The following is a 22,874-nucleotide window of genomic DNA, read 5'->3' on the forward strand; positions in this document are numbered from 1 at the left end:
ATAGTGCTTTCAGTTTGTACCCACGAGTGGAGCAGGAAACTGCACAGCCTTGACGAGAAGCAATGTAAAATGTCCTGATCAATTAAAATGATTTCCTAAAAGTGTTTAGAAATCAGCATATGAATAGGCAGGTCAACGATGCCTCATAATGAAAGAGGTTAATTTACCTGTGTGCACAATCTACAGCCGTGTGCACAATATACAACGTGTATGTTTAGCAGAAATATACCGTGTTCACCATATTAGTTATTTGTTAGCTAATTAGCCCTAAATACAAAGTAAATCCGGCAGATGTTGAGATATTTTACAGGATAAGTGAAAAGTTTGATCTGATGGTGGCCTTACATAAAACGTTAGAGGATCACCAAAGTCATAGATTGGTGCAGGAATGAGTCCTAAAACCAGAAAATGAGTTAGCATTTTAGCACTTACAGTTCCCTTGTATCAAAGTCAAATGTTTTTTTTATGTTTGTTTTTTTTAGATACTTGAAATAAGGTCTGTGGTTAACACAAGCTTAAGAGATTTTAACATTTTGTTCTACGATATAAAAATATGTCAGTGAATATTCCACTCGTGAATTTAGAAGCTTATACGTTTCTTAAAAAATGCGGTTTCTAACAAGTGGTCATCACGCTGACACATCCGCCTTTACAGCCTCGTTGTGTATATTCGCGTTCATGCGACCGCGGTGTAGTTTCGTTTATAGCCTAACGTTAACTGGAAAAAATCCCATTGGCTTTTTGACAAGGGAACCAGGGCGATGCTAACTTCCTGGTTTGGCCTACAAAAATACGTCATCACTGCACCGCTCTATTTGGATTCAGAAATTTCACGGCAATGCATCCGATGGTTGTCAAGATATTTCACCGAGAGCCAAAAATGTCAACCTTGCTTTTGGTGGCATCCGAGGAAAAGTCAGGGGAGGACCAAAAAATCAATTGGATTTTATCTGCTGGGGACCACGAATGAACTGTGCAAAATGTCATGGCAATCCATCCAGTAGTAAATATTGGTATTGGTATACAGTATATGCCACCCAATAAATATCAAGAAATAGCAGTACACAAATGCCATTTAGAAACAGTGTCACCATTACTTTGTCCACCAAAGACTGCTGACATTGATTTTTCAACAGTAAAATGTCCCACTTATGTATCCATATGGTACACATATCAACATTTTTTATTTATGTTATAGAATAATAAAAATACTATTGGCCAATATATTGTTATCTGCTTTTAAAAACAACTAATAGACATCAATATCATCCCTAAAAATCCAGTATTGGTCAAGACAAACCTGCTCACATATCATTCACCATATATTTCTATCAAAACGCAGCAGTGTAGATGCAGTGTAAGCAAACTGCAAAGGCCAATGCGCCAGTGACACACATACACATGCACACACACACACACACACCTTAACTGTATAGTTATTGATCGCTGCTCTCTATTTTGCTGAGACGGATGCTGCTTCTCCCAGGATGCTACTAGACCACTTGGCTGGTGGCCTTCCTCTCTCCCCTTTGCCTCTCTCCCTTTCTTGCTATAGATGGCTATCCTTCATCATCAGCCACATGCACACACACACACACACACCTCAAGTCATCACATCACTACTAATCACCTGCCTCTCTTGCTTGAATTTAGACAGCTTGCAGTCCTTCACATTTGTCTTTTTCCCCCATCTCTCTCTGCTTCTGTCAGCGTCTATTTTGCCCATATCCCATCACCTGCTTTTCCCATTTCTCAATACTGTTTAATAGCGTGTATTCTTTCACTTCCGTCCTTCTCTCCAGCCCCTGCCATTTCTCCACATCCTGCTGTTTCTTTATTCTCTTTCTACTCCAAAAAAAAACCTCCATGTCTCTGTCTCTCTCCTTGTCTCACTTTCTCGACAGCCAGGGCCAATTTTTCTTTCCGTGTCAGTCTTTGTGTGTCAGCCTGTTATTCCTGCCATTTTGCAGTGGACAGGTTGTACCCTGCCTCCGCCTCTTAGCAGCAAGCTGGGCGTCTCGCTGACTTACCACTCATCCTTGGTTGGAACTGGCTGTGTGTGCTACTAGATTATTTACAAAGCTACGCTCCGTCTTCCTTTTTGCTGCTTTGTTGCCAAACTTCATTATAGTTCAGAGCACTCTGAGAAATAATTTCCTACAAATCATGACTGTTTTCTGATTATTTACTAAATTAGAGAGGCAACTCACGCTTATTTTCATCACTGGTTAATCTGTTGATTATTTTTTTCCATAAAGCAATTAATTAAGTCTGTAAAATGGCAGGAAATGTTGAAAAATGCTCGCAAACATGTCTACACCCCAAAGAGACATCTTCAATTCCCCTTGTTTTGTCCAACCAAGAGTCTTAAATCCAAAGATATTCAGTTTTTAATCATATGAAACAGAGGAAAGCAGCAAATCTCCACTTTTGAGTCGTCTTAACTAGAGAATGTTTGGCATTTTTCCTTCATAAATGACTTAAACAATCAATCGATCATCAACAATGTTACCGTTTTCATTTTTCTGGTGATCGACTAATCAATTGATCGACTAATCAATCTCAACTCTAACCTGTATACAGTATCTAAAGGAAGGGTGTGATTGTGAAAACATCTTACACATTTGTTATTTGTTCTTACACAAATATTCCTACCATCATCCTCTTTTTTATATTCAGAAAAATGAAACATATTTTTAAGATTGATAGCTAGGAACATGGTGGAAGAAAGAAACTGGAAAAAGTGATGTCTCTTTCTAGAAACAATATTCCGATTACTCAGGATACTGTAATCCAAAGACTTCATTATGAACTATTTTCATTGAGAGCAACGTATCCTCATACAATGGTTTGTACAATATCTTACAAAAAGTTATTCCTAATTATTCATGTGTTTTCCTACAAATGCCCAGCAACACGTGACGCATTTGTCTTTTTCTGCTCCAGTCTTTTCAAAATAAACTTCACAGGGAAAATTGGTTAGGTTTAAGCAGAAAACATTGTGGTTTGAGTTAAAATAACACTGGAAGTAGCGTAACATAGTTACGGAAGTTACGTGACAAAAACGACTAAGTTAGGTTTAGGAAAAGATCGTAGTTTGGGATAAACTAACACTGGAAGTGGTTTAACTTAACAAATAAATCAACGTTGACATCTGGTTTCACACAGGGTACGAACACCGGTCATCTGGATGAAAGTCCGGCATTCTTTGATCCACTCTTTATACTTCCTTGTTTAGGATTACGTTGATTACATACAACTTGATTTCATAGGATATATATAAATACAAATTACAGTGCATTACTTTTCGTAGGTATAGCTACAAACAGTGCATGAGAACAGCCTGGATTGATATAACCATATATGTTGTTTTTTTTGTCCAGAACATTAATGGAATCGCCTCACATAATTTTAAATTTCGAGCTTTCATTGCATTTCTCCATTTCATGTGACTACAAAATAATTTGTCCATATTGTAGGGTATAAGTTGCACTGAGTAGCTACTGTACTGTATGTCTCAGTAGTCCTCCCACCAGGATGCGAGTCGCTGATTGCTTGGCATGTTTTTGACAGGCACACACAGTTTCAGGTGTAGCTTTCACTTGGCTCAGCAAGGTGTTACTGAGCACTACTCTGGTGTATTTGACATTTTTTATCTTATGCTCAACTAAAGCCGCTTCGTGATTTATGACAAACATATGGATAGATTTCTGTTGGGTTGTTGAATAGGCATGTTTCTAGCACGAGAGCGGGTTAGGCTACAGGAGTGAAAACACTGAGTTTTTTTGGGGGGTTTTTTTTACATTACATTGCTTTTGGTGAAATAAGCAGGGGGAATTTGAGCTTTGTAATGAATTCAAATGAATATTGAACACTATACTTTACAAATTGCAGTTAACGCAAGAAAAGCTCCCTAATGCAGCATAAGTGAGATTTTAATGAAGTCACAAACACAATGCACACAGCAAAATTATGTTACTCCTGAGACATTCTGCATGGATAAAACTCCTTATTAAACAGCCTCTGTGAAACTTGACCATTGATGGGGCAGTAAATTATGTTTTAGGCGTCTTCCCAGAAGGCTCCCTTGTTTTCTAACAAGTGAACTGTGACCTGTTGAGTAATTTAGTTGTGGGAACCACAGTTGCAACAGCTTAACAAGCAGTAATCTCCTCATCTGGCACGATGTTGCTGTGTCAAGCACAAGTGGGCTTTATTTCACTCATTCGTCGGAACCCATCAAAAATGGATAGAACTATTTTTAACTTGGCACCTGTGAAATAATGCATGTGAGGAAAGGATAATGAATGATCATAGCAGGTGTCAGAAGTATTCTGGTTTAAAGCCCCAGGGCTGAGGGAAAATTGGACAGATCTTGCTGTGTTTATTTATTCATGCTCGAATCTGGCAAGCATGTAGCGAAAGCTATGTTGCGGTACAGCTTCCCTGCCGCTTAGACCCCTACAGCTAGTGCTGAGAGCTAGTGCTTGGCTAGCTTCCTGTTGCCTTCTTATTGTGCTGGTGGCAGGCGAGAGTCCCACTGCCAAGTAGGCCTTATCCTTCCTTAAAGCTGCAAGTGTTATTTTGGAAAAAAAGCACGATCACTGCTTACGAGGCTGGAGAACATTTTAACTCCTTCAAACTCAATTTGTTGCTAAACTGTAACTTTCAACAAGTCACTTTCTTCTTGAAAATCCATACAATCGAATTCTGTTTACAAATTATACACTTGTTAAAGCTAGGGTTGGTAATGTTGAGAAATTAGCAAGCGTATGCTAGGTTTTTAAAATTATCCAACTAAAAAACCCAGCCCAGTGTTGTCAACTCTTCACTAATGAAAGTCCTTAAATCTAACAAGGAAATCGCCAAGTCTGCAACACTGACAGTCCATCCGTTCAAGCCTCCCTCCAAAAGCCACTCCTCCAAAATTATCATAATAAACGTAAACAACAAACATGTTAGTTAGTACTCACAGATGTCAAGTTAACAACTTGTAGAAGACTCCGGTGACGCGCAATGAGTGCACGGGCTGAGTATGCGCAAGCAGGCCAACCCTGTCTCCTACAAAATGACGTTCCCATACAACTAAACTGCATTCTCAGTTACGTTTCGAGGGAGTGGTTAACGTAATAAGTTGAAAACAATACAAAACAAAAAAAAAATGCAACAAAACTACTTGGTTAGGTTTAGTTAAAAAAATCATGGTTTGGCTTAAAATTACTACTTTTGTTACATTACTAAGCTATAAGTGAATTTGTACTTTTAGTTTCACACCTGACATGGCAACCTCCTGAGTCTCTGTATATGTGATACGTCAGAATTAAAATAATCAGTGACAAAATACATTTCCCTTGAAACGTAAATCACAAAGCAGTTTTGTTGTATGGGAACGGAATTTTTAGGAGACAGCGCAGGTAGGTAGACAGGTAATTTCATTTGAGCCGAATTAAATGGTTGGACAGGCTTATTATAGTCCTGCAAGAGCCACAGGTACCAGATTGTTTCATTGTTTATCATAGCATTGATTTACTGATTGATGTCGGAATGTAAAGATAATTTCAACAAATATAGCAAAACATGTTGTTGAAGAAAATTACCAACCCTAGCTTTAAGTAAAGTTTACTTGTGTGTGTTCTCCAAGCTTGGATGAGCTCTTACTTCAAATAGTGACTCTTAACAAATTGGACTTCCCAGACAGTAAGAGGAAAATAAGCCAAATTTGAATTCATGAATGTTGTTGGCCAAATGTTCAAGAAAGCCTAAGGAGGAAAAACACTTCAGTTGTACTCGCCCATTAGCTGTTCTCAACTGGCAAATGGCTGCACTTCTCTTTTTCTGTTGTACACCCTACTGCACACACCTGCAGTAAAACACACAAGGAGAGGAGCGCCTGTCTTCAGAAACTGCATGAGAATCTGCACTGACAGATTTGCAGATCTTGTGTTAGTAATGATAAAAATGTGTGTCTCTCTCAGTGGAGGAGGTTATAAATGTTTTTTTAACTTCAAATAGTTCCCCCCGGGATCTCTCCAGTGCAGGTCCAGTGAATGTGCACAAGGTGTTCTTGTGTGTTTTCGGCAAGCTCAGAGAGGAAAACCTTAAACTTCAAGCTAGTGTTGATCTCCCCTGCGGAGGCAAGGGGAGCTGGGGATGCATTTAATGGATACTCACACACATACTGTACAAGGATACTAGTAAAGTCAATTTATGTACTAAACATCCTTATCTATACAGCCAGTGTGTATGCACACTGTATGTACTTAAATGCACACAGATGCGCCCTCATAAATCTCATGATGCAAACTCATGAACAAACAGTAATATAAAGTTGTTCATTTACACTCTGTGATGAAAATTTTATGAAGTGAAAGAGTACTCATATCTTTCTCATATTGATACGTCTTGGAGGACTTTATTGGTCTGTAAGACACGTGGAGAAATAGTAATAAGAAATCTGTTTGATCTAAGAGACGGGTAGAATTTGCCATTACATGAGACTTGAGGCATTTCAGGCAAGTCGTCATGCATTGTTTGTACATTTCAAAATTTACGTTTTAAGTTAAGTTCTATCCTTTGTGAAACTTTGTGCAAAAAAAAAAAACAAGCTCAACACATCTTAATGGCTTACATCATATTAAGCTGCCATCTGGTTTTGACAAGAGGGTGTGATAGTGCCACTCTGTAGTTTGCAATAAAAAAAACATGATGTGATAAAGATCATGTCTACTCTCTCTGAGATAAAGTTATACAGACCTGAAGGCATTGTAGAAGAGTCTAAGTGGTTTAGAAGGTCATTTGAAAACCGTGTTGTTGCCGTAATCTACTCACCAGCTTTGATTCAGCTTTATTGATCGTCATCTTAATCATACATCTGACAGCGGGAAGTATGTGACTCAAATAAAAAACACTTTTACAGTGTGGCGAATATGGAGAATGGAGATATCAAATGTGAAAAAGAAAAAACCACATGCCTTAATTTGAATTTTATTTCCATTTTTTTTTCTGTGTACAATTCATCATGGCCTGCAATTCATCTGTTTGCCATGATGAAATGATTGTGGCTGATAAATTAAAGGCACCCTGTGGAGTTTTTGACCACTTATAACGCTGTGGAGACAATGTCAGAGGCTCTAGCAGGTTCAGTTTTAGGGCTAGAGTGAAGCTAAATATATCATATGAAACTAGAAAACCTAAGGAATCCATTGGTACCAATTGGTGCCCATGTCATGCTAACATGTCAGGAAGGAGGGCTAAATAACGCTCTAAAGTTTAGCGAGGAAAAACTGTCATGGCCATTTTCAAAGGAGTCCCTTGACCTCTAACCTCAAGATATGTGGATGGAAATGGGTTCTATGTGTACCCACGAGTCTCCCCATTTACAGACAATGTTTTTTATGAGTGGGGCCCTTTTTTGTTTGTGTTTTGCGCACACACACACGCTATTTCGCTGATCAACAGTTGGTGGCATGAATATAAACAATATAAACAATTCACAATTTTGAAATCAAAAAACAAAACAGCTTTGCAAATGTTAGAAGGAAATGCATTCAACACATTTGTTAGACCTCAAGGACACACAGTGGGTTTTGGTGAGTAACACTGAATGTTAAAGGTGCTCTATACAATATCCAGGTAATATCTACCTGTGCAGAGAATGAAGTCACTTTCCCTCAGTGTGTGTTATGTAATCTGAGCTTCTCCTCCTTTGTTGTCATATCCGGGCCGGTTGCACGTGCCTTTTTAGTGCAAGTTCGTGCATGTGAGTGCGCCCCACTGGCTCGCTCACGGCCGCCGCTCTGCAATGCTCTCATACGGCGGTTACAGCTGGTAATGCCGTACTGATCGCCGGCGCTGTTGCGTAAGCATAGCACCCACCCTCCGTTTCCCCTCAGGTTAACCATGTTAGCTCAGTCAGCAGTGTTGCCTTTGTTTTCACTGTTAGCGCTATTAACACCATTACCTACGAGCCGTTGGCTCGCCTGTTGCCATGTTGAGAGCTGTGCGGAAGCAACAGAAATGCTCCCAATCTCGCGTTTAGCACCTTTAATATAGCTTGTTTGCAAGAAAACTCCACTGGGCACCTTTGAATCATTCTGAACTTAATACTTAACACCTACTTCTACTTAACACCTTGGTGTGGTGTAATGGTAGTGACAGACAGCTACCCCTCTATTTACAAAAGAAGTAGTTTCAGTTTGAGAAGAAGCTTTAGAGAGTTAATGACAATACAGAGCTCTGATATTAAAATTAAAAAGAGAATAATAACTTTTGAAACATTTACATCATAAGTTTTCTATGAAAACTTTATTTTGCTGTACCACATTTTGTGATCCAACTTCATATACAAGCTGATGTGTAAGTGAATGTATGTATGACTAAACTTAGAAAAAACAGCGATTGCAACCTTGTGTATCACTCTGACATTGTTGCCCATCAAGTTGGTTCTCTTGACACAGATGTCCCATTACAATGAAACACTCAGCATCCCTGATGTAAAGTGATGCCAGGCATGTATGTGACATGTCAAAATGATGCAAACCTCAGGGTGTGAGTCTGGTTTCCTTGTTTCTGGGCTGTCGTCGCTCTCATGAGTCCAAGGCTAGTGACCTTTAGACCTTCACAATGACAGCGAAGCACAGAGACCACACATCCAGCAACGCATACGCCGACACTGTTTATGTCAACACGTGAACTCCAGGATATAGGGCTCGGATGTTAAACAGTCGCCAATACAGCGCTTGTGCCTCGGACACTCGATTTGATGGGCGGAAATGTTGACAGTGTGTCATATAATGGTTCAGTGACGGCCTGTTTGACGTTTCCAACTCAAGAATGATGGGCAAAGGCTGGAAGATGAAGGAGAGGGAGGGAAAGAGAGGCTTTCCTAACCCCTTTCTGTTCTGCACCATGGGATAGAAAGCACAAGCGGGGAGAGTTTGACAGGACAGGAGAGAGAGGGGCTGGCACGTTGACAGCTTCTCTCTCTCTCACACACACACAAGATCTACACTGTCTAAGACCTGTCAGAGGTCAGGTGTATGGCTCTTTTCCCTCATAATTTGTTTAAAAAAAAGTAGGTTCCCCCGTCAACACCGTCACCTTTGACAAGTGAACTATTTACGTTCTAAGATGCAAAGTGTGCCGGAGTTCCCTGAGGAGCATTGTTAAAATGTTATTGTGGCAGGAGTGTACTGCAGGAGCTGATAGAGGGCAGAGCCATCAAAAAGCTGAAAGTACGCAGAGCCTGTAGAGAGGATCAGGCGAGGGTTATTATCTTTTTTTCCCCACTGTTTTCCAGATTAAAATCATTCAAACATTTACTGCAAAGTGTGGATGATAAATAACTAGTTTGTGGCTGATAGGGGTTTAAAAGAAATCTAAAAACAACAAAATACAGCCTAGAGACCAACATTTTTTTCATCCATTTTATATATAGTATAGGATTTAGTAAAAAAAATCTGTAATCGTAATGTATATGTACAAACAGATTGCTATATTGATTGCCACTGCAACAGTTTCTCTCCTTTTATCCGTAAAAGAAGCGGATATTTCAGTGAGGTGTCGGGCGGGGGCGGGGGGGTTGAGTGCAGTGGCTTACAATAGAATTGAAAATAGATGGATAGTGAAGAAGGGGTGGATAAAAAAAATGAAACAGGATATGAATAAGATCCAAAAGAGACAGAGCAACAATTCAGTTATTAGACCTTTCCCCCTTGCTCTCACGCCTCTGAGTGTCCAGGCTTGGAGTCGCTACATCTCATGGACATCCTAAGCACTGGGGACACATATAGATTAGCCCTCAAGGGCAGTCTCACAATGAGCCCATTGGTGCTGACTGATTATAGATTCAGCTTGACTGTTCTGCTCCTGCATCGACTAAGGATATCAATGGAAGGGGACAGTGTCACAGGAGACTTCCTAAAGTCACAGTCAAGATTATAGTGAATATTTAACCAAATGCTATCACGGCGTCCCACAGAGACTACTACTTTTTACACTTTTTTTAATCACATTTTTCTTTTCTTTTTCAGTGACACTATGTTTTACATTCATACACAGCTATACACTTTTGCTCATTGAAAATGCTCACTACAAGCTATTGTTTGACATTGCTTCCAATGTGGAAACAAGACTAACAGTACATGCCCACATGGGGTGTTTATAGCAAAGGGATTGCCTCGCTTTCCAGCATTGGACGCTTGATGGGCTGCCACTTGACACAAGGCACTTGGCATCTGATTGGACGAACGCTTACCGTTGTGAACTGCTGCTCCCATCTTTCAAACCGGAACCAACATTGCGGCTAGTTTAGGAAACTTTCTTCTCTTGTGTCACGAAAATAGTTCTTAAAAATGTGTTCCTGAAAAATGAAAAATTTTATGCCAGAAATAAGCCCCGCAGTTGCTGGATCTGTCTTTATTTTCCATCGACAACAGTTAATTTATAAGTTTCTCGGGAGTTTCCAGAGGCAATGAGTTGTGTCGGTGGCCTTTGATTTTTAGAAAGTACCCTAGACCTCAACTTTATGCAAATGAGGAATGGCCAACGTGACGCCCTGTCTCTCGAATCATGCCACCACGCTAAGTTGCTGAGTTGCGGACAAAACAAGACATTTGAGGACGTCATCTTGGGCTTTGGGAAACACTGATCAACATTTTTTTACACTTTTGTGACATTTTATAGACCAAACAACTAATCGAGTGATCGAGAAAAAAATGAACAGATTAATCGACAATGAAAATTATGGTTAGTTGAAGCCCTTGTGCGTACCGAATTCCATGCCGATCCTACCAATAGCTGTTTAGACATTTCACTGAAAATCAAAAATCTCGACCTTACTTTGGCGCTAGAAAAAAAAGTCACAGGATCACCAAAGTCATTAGGATTCATCCTCTGGGCACCATAGATATCTGTACCAAATTTCATGGCAAGCCAGCCAACAGTTGTTGAGCTTTTTCAATCTGGAGTGTAGCGTTGGACCGACCAGTGGCTAAAATTGTTACATTCAAACTGTAACACAAGAAAACTGTATTATATAGCAAGATATATCCATGTAGTTATTTCTGCATTTCATTGAGGACTCTAGTATGTATTCTAATTTATTGCTCACTTGCTTATTCCAATAAGGTTTTATGCTTTTGTTCTTTTTCCTCATTTACATGGAGGTCAGAGTGTAGGGTCAGCAACAGAACAGCGCATCTTAAGAAGCTTGAATCATCAGCGCCTTGACCTTCATGCGGACACACGACTTTAAACCCTGCCCTGCGTTGTAGCTGTTCATTATGCGCTATGAATTTTTCTGCATAACACCAGCGATATGAAAACTTCTTTAGAAATTAAAGGAGAATTTGTTGGATGTGTTTTGCTTTGCATGGCAGCGGTCCAGTCTTTATTAGAAAGCATTTTTTTAGTGTCCTTCGCTGACTGAAATAATGAGCCAAAGAGGTGTCCATATGGGAGCATGTCAGAACAGTCATAAAAGCAAGTGGCAGCAGTGCGACAAAATGGAACATCTGGATGCTGAAAGCTGAGCATGCATGCTAATCTTTAATCTACACATGTAGCGTGGGTACTAATTTATGCACACACATACTCTTACACATCACACATGCAGATAAGTTGAGAGTCCTGCATGAACTCTCCCTCTCTTAGACACAGTATGATTGACCACAACACAATAACAAGCTCATATCTCATCCTCCACTCAATGAAATCTGTCAGTGATCAATCATATCCCGGGATGAGGGTGTACTGAAATTTATTGTGTGACACTGGAGCAGCTCTCCCTTTTAGCATGATGGTGGTGAGACTGCAGGAGACGGACACAGCAGTGTGGGTGGGTTCCAGTTTATAGTTCACCACTTGTTAAATGTGCATGCGGATATTTGTTGCTGTGCCAACAGGGACTTAATCAAGTGTCACTGCAGTGAGTGGAGGTATATTTATGTGGGCATACCTATTTATGTCCGTGTGAGAAAGTAGATGGATTTAACATCTTGTTTTGTTGTATAGTAAAGAGACCTGAAGTCTTTTCTCCTGTGAGGGGGTTGATTTAAAGGAACAGTTGGACATTTTGGGGAAATGCTGTTACAGTTTTTGGATGGATTAACCAAACAATATGTGTGTTAAGTGAGTTTAAGTGGTTCTGCTTGTCAGATTTCATTACCTTTGGACACAAGCTAGCTGTTTGCCCCTGTATTCATGCTATCTTTATGCTATGCTAAACTAATATTCTGTTTTTTATACTAGCTGTTGGATAGATTAACCAAACAAATTCATTTACATTCATGCATTCTGTAACTTACTAATGTATAAAACATATTAAATACACATTTGCACCTTGCATAAAACCCTACACATTTGTGATTATCACGACACGTACTTATGTGTTTATGCATGTGTGCAGGTGTGCACACACTGGCTTTGAAGTGCTGATATCTCAGTGAAGCGTTATTGATTATTGGCTCCAGTACCATCAATAAGTGAGATCGCAGTCTAAGATGAAAGCAGAGTAACCACGAGTGTAAAAGCACAGACGTGCTGAGTTTTTCCAACCTGGATCAGCGTGATAGAAGAATTGATACTCAAACATTCTGACCTGCTCTGCTCTGCTGTGAGTCCAGGTAGGAAATGCTTTACTCAGCTTTTTTTTTTACACACAGTAGCAGCTGCGGTAGAAGACTTTTTTCCCTCTGCGTTTCTTTTTTTTTTTCCTTGAGAAACACCTGCAGGATTTTCAGGTCCTCTTGGGGATGAAGCAACAGCTAAGAAAGCGTGTGAAAATGTATGACTTCTGCAGTTGCTTCTTAATTTTTTTAGCTTCTGTGTGACGTGAATTGGCTCTCGGTGGATATTTTGCACATACAGTATTTATCTCAAGTGAATTTATGAAATGATGAATGCATGATTGAGTGCTTGCGTTTGCTCTGAAAGCTGCCTGGGGGACATAGGATGTCTACAGAAAGGTGAAACAAGAAAGGTTCCTTACCTTTTCTTGCACTAAAAATTTGATGATCAAGTCTTTTTGTCAATCAATACTAGTATTTCAAAGAATAAAATGCAAATAATAGAAAGGTTCATATGATTGAAATACTTAAGGGTGTGGATTTCTAAAGCACCCCCATTTCAATTCAACGTTAAGGCATTTCAGCTGTTTCATTGTTCCCAAATCGTTGGCGAAATGAAGTCCAACACTGCGGTCACCCTCCATTACCCTCTAGTCTGCTCTGCTGGGAGTTGTTTGGAACACTAAAACCTGAGGTTGCAAGTGTAAATGCAGTTTTCAGTGTGCATATAGACATTTCATTTCCATTAGTATGTGCGTACAGTATCACCCTGCCCTTCCCCAGCATCCCTCCCTCCCTCTCTCTCTCTGTTGATTGCATTTACTTATTTGGATGTAATGGCCGTGGCCTGAAAATATGCTATGCTGCAAGGAAAGCACTCAGCCTGGGCATTTGCCGTCATTATGTTTAACCACTCTGGGTGATTACTTACCTGGCAATTTCATGCGATTTCATATTTAATGTGACATTTTTGGGAGAATTGACACAATCGTTGATGTAAACAAAGTGAATCTTATTTTTTTCTCCAAATAACCATCCAATGAAATGAGCGTTCCGGTTGGTGTGAAGCCAGATTTCGGCAGTTTGCTGCCAGTCACTGTGTCGAGCAGTCTCTCCAAGGATAAATCTGCTGACTGGCGTAAATATGTTCTGCCTGTTATGGCCTTAACGCGCAATCAGGATTGGTTGGCTAAATTTAGCTGGAAAAGTGTTTTTGAAAATAGACTGCATAGAGAGAGTTGGGGAGGGTAATAGCAAGGAGTTAAAGAGAGGCAATGACACATAGAACAATGAGTATATTACTTTTATTATAAACTTAGGGAGTAAATTAATCCGACAAATCCAATTCAAACTGATCAAACCTACTTTTATTGTCATGAGCAAACGATACTGTACATGAAAGAGGAAAGAAAGCCAGTTCAGTTTGATCAAATGTGGAATGAATTGGTCAAAAATGGCCTTATGTGTCCCCATACAGCTGCTGTTGCCAATACTGGTTGAGGAGACACCAGCCCTGCATGGATTATCCTCTGGGCTCAGTGGAGAGAGACTCAGTCAGACCTAACACAGGTAGCCCACCACACTGAATATTTCCATTGTGATTCAGCCAATTTAACACCTTGGCGTATCCCTGCAGACAGTGGTCAGAGTAAAGAAGACAGGAGATCGAAGCTTGTGGCTTTGTGCACGTCAGGGTTCACTTGATCTTTCCCCGTGGCGTGCTCACTTGGCGTGGTTACCTGCAGTGTTGTGTTGTGTGGTCAGAGAGGCCAGTGTTGGGGCGTTAAAATAAGCTGCATTTCCGTGGTGACAACTGAAAGCAGCGGCTTGCTGACGTCTGTGAAGAAAGTGTGGTGGCTATTAGTTGTGAGCCATCCGCTGCTTGCAGCTTAACATCTAATCAGGTGGGAAGAAGCCAAAGGGAGAGGTGGGACTGATATTAAGCCGCAAGCTACACACAAGATGTTAGCCCTGTTTTGATGTAGTGGGATGAGCAATAGGTCCAGTTGGATTTAGTACTTAAAGCTGCTATAATCAATATTTTACAATTGATCATAACTAAGTGTATGTACAGTATAGGGGTCGTTGGTAGTGATAAACGCACATATTCTGCAGTTCCCCTCAGTTCTACAGAGCATTTTAGCGTCTTTCTGCTCTTGTTTTGGCTTTCTAGGCCATAACTTTACTGCTTTGGTTCCAGTCTGGTCTCCTAATAGTTATGTTCCCAGACAAAGACACTGCACTGTCAATTACGTTTCGAGGGAACGTATTTTCACCCAGATTAGGTTTGTTTTTGCCATATCAAAATACATTTCTAAACAAAGTCTGCAAAGGGAGGAGGTCGGGGTGGATGGATGGGTCAAACAAACACAGGACTTTCACCCAGGAGACCGCTGATCGTGTTCCATGAGAAACCAAAAGTAATGTACTTATTTGAACCAAAACCATGATCTTTTTCTAAACCTGACCAAGTAGTTTCGTTGCCTAAACTTAAACGTAATTGAAAATGCAGTTTTCAAACACCAAAAGCACCTCAAAAGCACCACAAGAGGTTAAAACACTATCGATATGAGATTCAACGTATCCTTGGTTTGCAGAAACGTACAATGCCAACATTTTATTCTGGGGACTGTTGGTTCAGTCTCAGTGCTCTAATAGCGTCGTTTTCGTCACAGCAGACAGTTGTTTTCAGCAAAAAAGCTCTAAAAACTACTTTACGCCACCTGGCCAACACCTACCCAAGACAAAGTCAGAAAGTTAGAAGCTAAAAAGAGAGTGGATGGAGGGCAAAATCAAACTAAAAGAGAGTGAATATTGGACTATTGACCAAAAAGCAGTTAGTGCAGGTTTAAAGGGATACCAAATTAGTTATTTAGCATTGCAAAGGTTGGGTGTCTTGCAACACATTAGAAAAAATGGTCCAAATGAATGCTGTAGAGGCCAGGATATCCTGCATTTTAGTACTGAGAATGGGTAAAGCTCCAAAATCATTGGATCCTCCACTTCCAATAATGCAACTTCTTTCCAAACTTTCCCATGGTCCTTTCCTGCCTGGTCAACATCCACATCTTTCTGGTGACATAACATGGGTTATTTACTCAGACTTGATCCCCCTTTTTGTTCCCCTTTAAATGTTATAATTGACTGTAAACATTGGTATGTGCTGAAGTGAAATCCACTGCTGCATGTCTCAAATACTTTAGAATACTCATTAATTTGTTCACCGCTGTCATAAAAGCAGATTTTAAACAAGATTTTCTACAAAGCCACTGTCTAATCTCGTTTTAGCTCATTCTTTATTACAAAAATGTGAGTCTCAGTTTGGGGTATTTGCTGTTTTCTCAAGTGCTCAATGTTCAAAATCTCTCTTCGATTATTCCTCAAAGGAAATCCATGACTCTATAACTGCCCCCCTCGTGTACTACCGTAATAAACTGCACTCCATACCGACAGCCTTGTTTTCCACAAACAGATATCAGAAGTAGCTGTTATAGTAGCCCATGTGTTGTAGGGATTATGTTCTCAAAGGGAACATGAATGTTGGAAATGCCAGGACTGAGGGGTTTTATAGTTTGCTCTGCCTCTGGTCTAATGACCAGTTCCCTTTAGAGCTCTTGTTGTGCTACACAGCTGCACTGCTGGTGTAATATTCTTAATGCAGCTGTAAATCCTTTTACGGCTATTTCCAACAATTTGTCAATCACTTTAGTGATGGAAAAGGGAAAGAAACCGTGGAGCTCTGAGGCCAAAGTTTCAATCTGCATCTTTCTCCTTGTTTCTTAATCTCTCTCTCATAATCTCTCTCTCCGCAACCACAGATTGAAATGCTTCTCCCCTCACTCTCCTTTATTTTTGCTTTGCTCACTGATTCAGCCTTTTATTAAAGGCTAATATTACACACAATTTCACCTTGAAATCCCATTATTTCTAATCTTAAACCATGTTACCATAACCGTTACTGCACTAACGTTCTGAATTGCCTCCATTAAATCCACTTGTGTTTGTATTGGCCACTAGCTAAAGTGTGTTTGGCTGCAGTTTATCACCCCACTGGGTCAAATTGTAGCCCATTGTTGGCATAGCAAAGTCCGTGAGCCATTGATTCCCCCCTGGGCCCTCTGGAACAGATGCAGAGCGGCACTGAAAATTGAAACAGGAATCTGCTACCTCTCATAATTCCATGACAGCGAAATGAAACAGTATCTCAAGAAAGCAATCAGACTCTCAAATTACCTTTCTTGGGGGTGCATTGTTTGCAGATCAGCAGAACTGTCCTCGCTCTGTCCCTTTATGTCATTGTACCTCTCTCTCTCTCTCTCCCTCTCTGCCTCTCAGACACTCTCTGTGTGCAGTAATGAGTGGCAGAGTGGCGATGTAGTGTTGATTTATTGCATGGTTGCCCAAATGGAACCTGGATGGAATGTGTCTGTCATTGGGACGTCACTTAGACAGAAACACCTGTGATGCCTAGGGACAGCTAAATGCTCCATCAGGAATGGGTTCCCGTCTGAGCCATCAGTGGATTTTACACACAAGCACAATCGAATGCATTCAAAACAAAACGTGCACTCTGCATTGACGGATCTGCACAGTCGTTGATGTAGCTGCATATATACAGTATGCCAGAGGTGTAGTGGTGTGTATAAATAATCTATTGCATTAAAACAGTATTTTATAGATGTATCATGTCAGACTCACAATGGACAGTTTAAAAATAACTGTGTCAAAATCGAAGCAGCAGAACCAGAGATATCGTCTATTTTCTTCCACAAATTCTTCTTCCCTGTCAAAATCTGGTTTACTCATTACCCACAATGCAATTTTACCACTGACATTTGGGTGCGTTATGCTTCTAGCGGGTAATGTAGCCTCGAGCCGCTAGCCTCAAGCAGAGATGAGGAGCAGGCTACGGAGGTCTGGTGATCTCACTACTCCGTAAGACCTGTAAACAGACTCTGATGTGTAAAATCGGAGTTCCCCTTTAAAGATACAACCAGTTGGCAACTCCGGTTCTGAAAAGTGAAGCCAATGAGGAAGTGCCTTAAACTTGCATTCTTTCTAATAGCCAGCAGAGGGCGACTCCTCTGGTTGCAAAAAGAAGTCTATGAGAAAATGACCCTACTTCTCACTTGATTTATTACCTCATATACATTGTAAACATGAGTTTATGATCTCAATCACTAGTTTCAAGTCTTCTTCAATACAGCATGATGTTCATATAGTAAATTATGGTCCCTTTTAGAGTCAAATTGACCATAAAGCAGGGTAGGGCATGGCTACCTTGTGATTGACGGGATGCTACCGCGGCGTTGTCCGATCTGGGTGATGTCCGTGTTTCGGATTACAACTTTAACCCTTTCACAGTGTGTTTTCAGTTCATGAAAGTTAATCATAACCTTTTTGGTTGCCTAAAAATGTCTTATTCAGCGTTTGGTTGTACTTAACTCCACCCTCTCATGTCATTTCTAGTTGCAAATAACCAAAATGGCAACAGCCAAAAACGGCATTCCACAAACCAATGGGTGACGTCACGGTGACTACATCCACTTTTTATATATAGTCTATGGGTCCTACAGAGATTTATGTTCCTTGAGTTAAAGTCTTTAAGTCAGTGTCTCCTTTCAGTCAATGGTGCGGTGAAACGCTGTCTTCTGAATAACCACATGGAACAAAAGTCCCTTGGAGAGGTACAGTATGAAACACGAGCACTACTAGCTAATCCTGCATATGCACAGCTACAAATATTAAGCCAAAGCACATTATTAATGTCCATCAAAAAGAAAGTACTGTCTGACACACCAGCAACAGTCATAAGCTAGAGGAAGAAGCATCCCCAGATGGAGACGATGACTCCGACGGAACATTAGCTAACAACGCTGTACTGGCAGCCGCTGAACCGAAGGCTTTCACAAGTGTTCAATGCCATTCATAACACTGTTGCCCGAACATCTGCTGAGATTTTAAGATCTCTTAACAAGCAAGCTGGTCCTTCCTCTATTTGGCCTATGAAAACATCAATCATGGAAAATTACTACAAACAAAACATATGATAATTCATGCACTGTTGCAAATAAAACTACCCAACAGTAAGATAGTTAAAAGCTTCGCAGCATATCCACCTATACCAAGACACCACTGCAGTATACTCTACTGATGCACGTACACACATTCACACATGATAGGTTACATTGTTCGCAAGGTGCTGGAGTAGCGTTGCTTTGTGCCCTTGTCATTGTTTCCCAGCGGCTTTCTGGGAGAAAGGAAGGAGAGAATGAGGAGAGCAGTTAGCAGTTTGGCCAATAGAAGAGATGGAAGAGCTCTCACACACACACACACACACAGCCATAAACAGATTTCTCAAATCCATCACTGTGAATAAAGGTGCAAAATGAAGTGAAACTCCATCCCAGCGACCAAATTCCCTGCTGTCCTCTCACAGCAACAATCTTGATGGACACTTTTATTCGATGTGGCATATACACTGTGAGTGTATCGGTAGCTGCAGTATGTACCATACTCCAACAGTAAATGTTACAGGAACAGAATATAGCGGGATGTGTGGACCGAGAGATGGATTAATGGACAAATGAGCAGATTAATTAACAAGTAAGAGGTTTTCTCCTGCTACACCAATATGCTCAGTGGGCTGGAGTGACATTTTAGTCAATGAAATCAAAACTAATTAAGTGAGTAAATGAACAAAACACTCAATTAAGGGCATTACATCAGTGTATTTTTAGAATGCAATGTAATGTGCCCATATGGAAATCTAGTATATGTGCATTTATGAAATTGTCATATCTGCATATAGCAGAATACTATATATGTCCATACTCAAAATTGAAAAATAATAATTTATGGACATATATGTTATACCAATATATCTCTTATATATAAAAAAAAAGTCTAAATTCATATGTGTCAGTTTATTTATATTTGGCATGTATTTTAATGAACTATGCTATCATACATTTAAACAACAAATATGTGGAAAACATCTGTCCAGGCAGTCAAGTCTCTGTGCATGTGTTACATCTGAAAGTATTTTTTACTATCCAACCTTAATCAAATATATGTTTGTTAGGTTATTATAAATTAACGTCTCCGCTCTATGTGTGGCTTGTGACTCCGTAACCATAGCAACAGACAGACAGACAGACATACAGACAGATGCATCCACAGGGGGGGAGAGAAAAGAGAATACTGAAAAGACACCTTTGATTGACTCCAGTTTTATCTGTCAACCTTGCCTATCTATCACGTTCTGATTAAAAAGATTCATCTGTTAACACTATTTTTAGTTTGATCCTCCGAACAGGTCAGAAGTCCAGAAGAAAGTCATTAACTAATCCAGGCTGTTAACATGATGAATGGCACGGTTTTCAGACTTTATATTCAAGGCAACAACTCTGTTCTTCCATTTAGTATTACCCACCATTCTCAAGACCGCAAACAGCAGCAGTCAGAATGAACCAGTCAGACCTAAGAGCCATGTCATTTCAAACTTGTCTTGAGCTTTAAAAGTTAAAGTTAGACCCCTGTTATGACTTGACTCTTGAATATCTACCAAGTAGGCTACTTTTCAAGTTCACACAATAATGTAGAGACTATTCTGATCGCAATTTTTCGAAAAGCAATAGATCAACAAAAGCTAATTAAAAGATTTAAATAAATTATGTAAAGATTGTGTCACTCAAAGTAGTAGTAGTAGTACAAATGCAAACATGACTGAACTGAATTAAACGCTGGCCGTTCAATTGTATGAAAGAATGGTCACCGTAACGTCACCCATTGGTCTGTTGACTGCCGTTTTGAAGCCTTAAGTTTGTTGTTTTGGCCGTCGCCATCTTGGTTGTTTGCGAGAAGTGACACGAGAGGATGGAGCTAAGTACAACCGAACGTTGAATAACACATTTTTAGGCGTCCAAAATTAACTTTCATGAACTGAAAACACACTGCGAAAGGGTTAAAGTTGTAAAACGATTACACGGACAACTCCCAGACCGGACAACGCCGTGGTAGCGACCTGAGACCATAAACTCATATTTACAATGTTTACTAATCAAGTAAGAAGAAGGGTCATTTTCTCATAGACTCCTATACAATCAGACTTCTTTTTGCAACCAGACGAGTCGCCCCCTGCTGGCTATTAGACAGAATGCAAGTTTAAGGCACTTCCACATTGGTTTCACTTTTCAGACCCCATTGGATGTAACTACTGTATATTCCACTTTTACATAATAAATACATTTGGTGTTGATGAAGGGCTACTTTAGTTCATCTGCCAGAGCCATGATGGTACATCAGACTAAAGCAGGTTGGGAATGACTGCTTTAGAGGTTAGAGATGAACCAGATGACTCTGAGTGTCACGTGTTTGCCCGGCCTTGACCATAAGACACTGTATCCATATCTGCTTCACGATCTGCCCTGTAGCTGCTTCCCTTATGGAGATCAATAATGTATTTTCATGAATCATTAGTGCACAGACAAGGGCAGAGATCACACTGTTCTTGTAATCTATCTGAAATGCCGTGACAGTCCGTCCTCCAAGCTCCGACAGATGAAACTGATACATCTGGACACCGCCAATGGGGACGTACAGTATTGGGGTTAAGTGCCTTGCTCAAGGGCACTTGAGCCATCGATGGTTGAGATCGGGATGGGGATTACTCAGCAGCTTTTTTTTTTCCACTGAGATTTCAAGCCCCCTTAACTGTGTAGTTTTGGCGGTTGCTGTGATAAATCCAGGTCAAGGGCAGGCGGTATTAATGTGAAGCAGAGTGAGTTAAGCTTCCCTGAATAAACAACAGAAGCATTGTAATTCATGACACTTTGTGCACCATAAGCATGAGACACTTTTTTCTTTCTCTCGTTTTCCTCTGCAGACCAGTTCGGTACAGTTCTTAGCAGGATCGCTGGTGTGTAGCTGGTGCTGCTTGTGGCGTGACGTCGGGGTACACACATCGCCGCTAATCGCTGTCCGGGGCACAGACCCGGCTCACTGGCCATGACACCCAGGGTGTGGTGAATCCTATCAGCCCTCGGCAGATCCTGTGGCCTCCTCTTTTCACAGCTACTGTTCTGTGTAGTTGTGGTTCGTCATCCGCAGGGTCAACAAAGCCCTGTCGAGTGGGTATTAGCTATATAGCTAATCTTTACAGCGCCGTTTGATCGAAAAGGGGGTTTTCACAATGGCCTTTTGTTTGCTCAGGCAGTGTTTTTTGAATAGTCGAGTATGTAGCACGTATATATGTTTGTTTTGGGAGTTGAAAGCTGGGCGACCTGCTGGATTGAAAACTGCAGACTCAATAGAGGGAATGTGGAGATGTGACAATCACCTCTGCCAAAATTGTGCTTTAGTTGTGATTGAAAGGGCTGGAAGTAATCAAACTATGGAAAATCTGTCCTTTCCCGTTACCTCTTCTTCCTCCTGCCTGTCTCTCCAAACTCCATCCACAGCTGTGCCATGGTGTGATTAATGGCAGCCATTCATTAGCTTGATCAACCACTTTAGCCAAGATTATTAATCAGATGCTTATTTAAATGTCACTGCCGAGCAGCTGAGAGGAAATGAGGCCACTGGGAAATTGAGTTTTTGTGTGTGGGCTGATGATGTTTGTGCATGTTTGTGTCCTTTGGTTCCGGGAATATTGCCATACACTGATAACCCAAGAGCCTCATTCATATGCTGTTTAACATACATCGATCTCAGCAGCTATTACTGAAGGGAGGCAGCGGAGCCTAATGTTCAATTCCAAATGAAACGTACTGTAGTGTGTCTCATTAATAAAACATTGTGCCTGTGTTATGAAGAGCAGTACAATACTTCTGGGAACGTACAGTTACTAGAAATTTACATCTCCTGACAGTCCTGTTTCATTTGTGTGTGTGCGTCTGTGCTTTCTCAATAAAGGACATTTCCCACTACACAGCCAAACAGAGCTAATCAGGGCCTACTCATCATTTTGTTCCAGAATTTTTTACAAGAACAAATTCCTAATGATTATTTTTGTGTCTGGCTGCCAAACTGAATTACTGCCGCCACGCTGCTAGCATTATAAACATGTTTTTGAAGCAATGAGATGAGCAAATTTGAGCTGGCATTCGCAAGCTGCTCATGTGTGCTTCTGGGGGCGTTTGCGCACAACTTGTGTAAATTCAAGTCTCTGTGCGTCTCTCTCACTTTGCTAGCAAAGCTTTCACACACAGGTGTATACCTGCTGCACATAAGTCTTTCACTGAGTGAGTGAATGAGTGATGGAGTTACATGATTGGTCGGCCGAGCGTTGGAGTTTCCTCACTGGCC

General features: G+C 40.6%; 1 protein-coding gene across 4 annotated transcripts in view; it reads left to right on the plus strand.

Moving 5' to 3' along the window:
- Positions 1-22,874, plus strand: part of neto1l (neuropilin (NRP) and tolloid (TLL)-like 1, like) — an 82,590-nt gene that overhangs the window by 24,512 nt on the left and 35,204 nt on the right. Inside the window, exon 1 of one of the 4 annotated variants that reach the window (XM_037756766.1) lies at positions 13,950-14,135. The exons of the other annotated variants lie outside the window; for them this stretch is intronic. Within the exon in view, the coding sequence (XP_037612694.1) occupies positions 14,084-14,135 (52 nt within the window). The 5' untranslated portion in view covers positions 13,950-14,083. Of the gene's footprint in view, positions 1-13,949; positions 14,136-22,874 lie in introns of those variants that run through there. 4 annotated transcript variants of the gene reach the window in all.

Source organism: Sebastes umbrosus, chromosome 21, assembly GCF_015220745.1.
Source record: "Sebastes umbrosus isolate fSebUmb1 chromosome 21, fSebUmb1.pri, whole genome shotgun sequence".
NCBI classification, from domain to species: Eukaryota; Metazoa; Chordata; class Actinopteri; order Perciformes; family Sebastidae; genus Sebastes; species Sebastes umbrosus.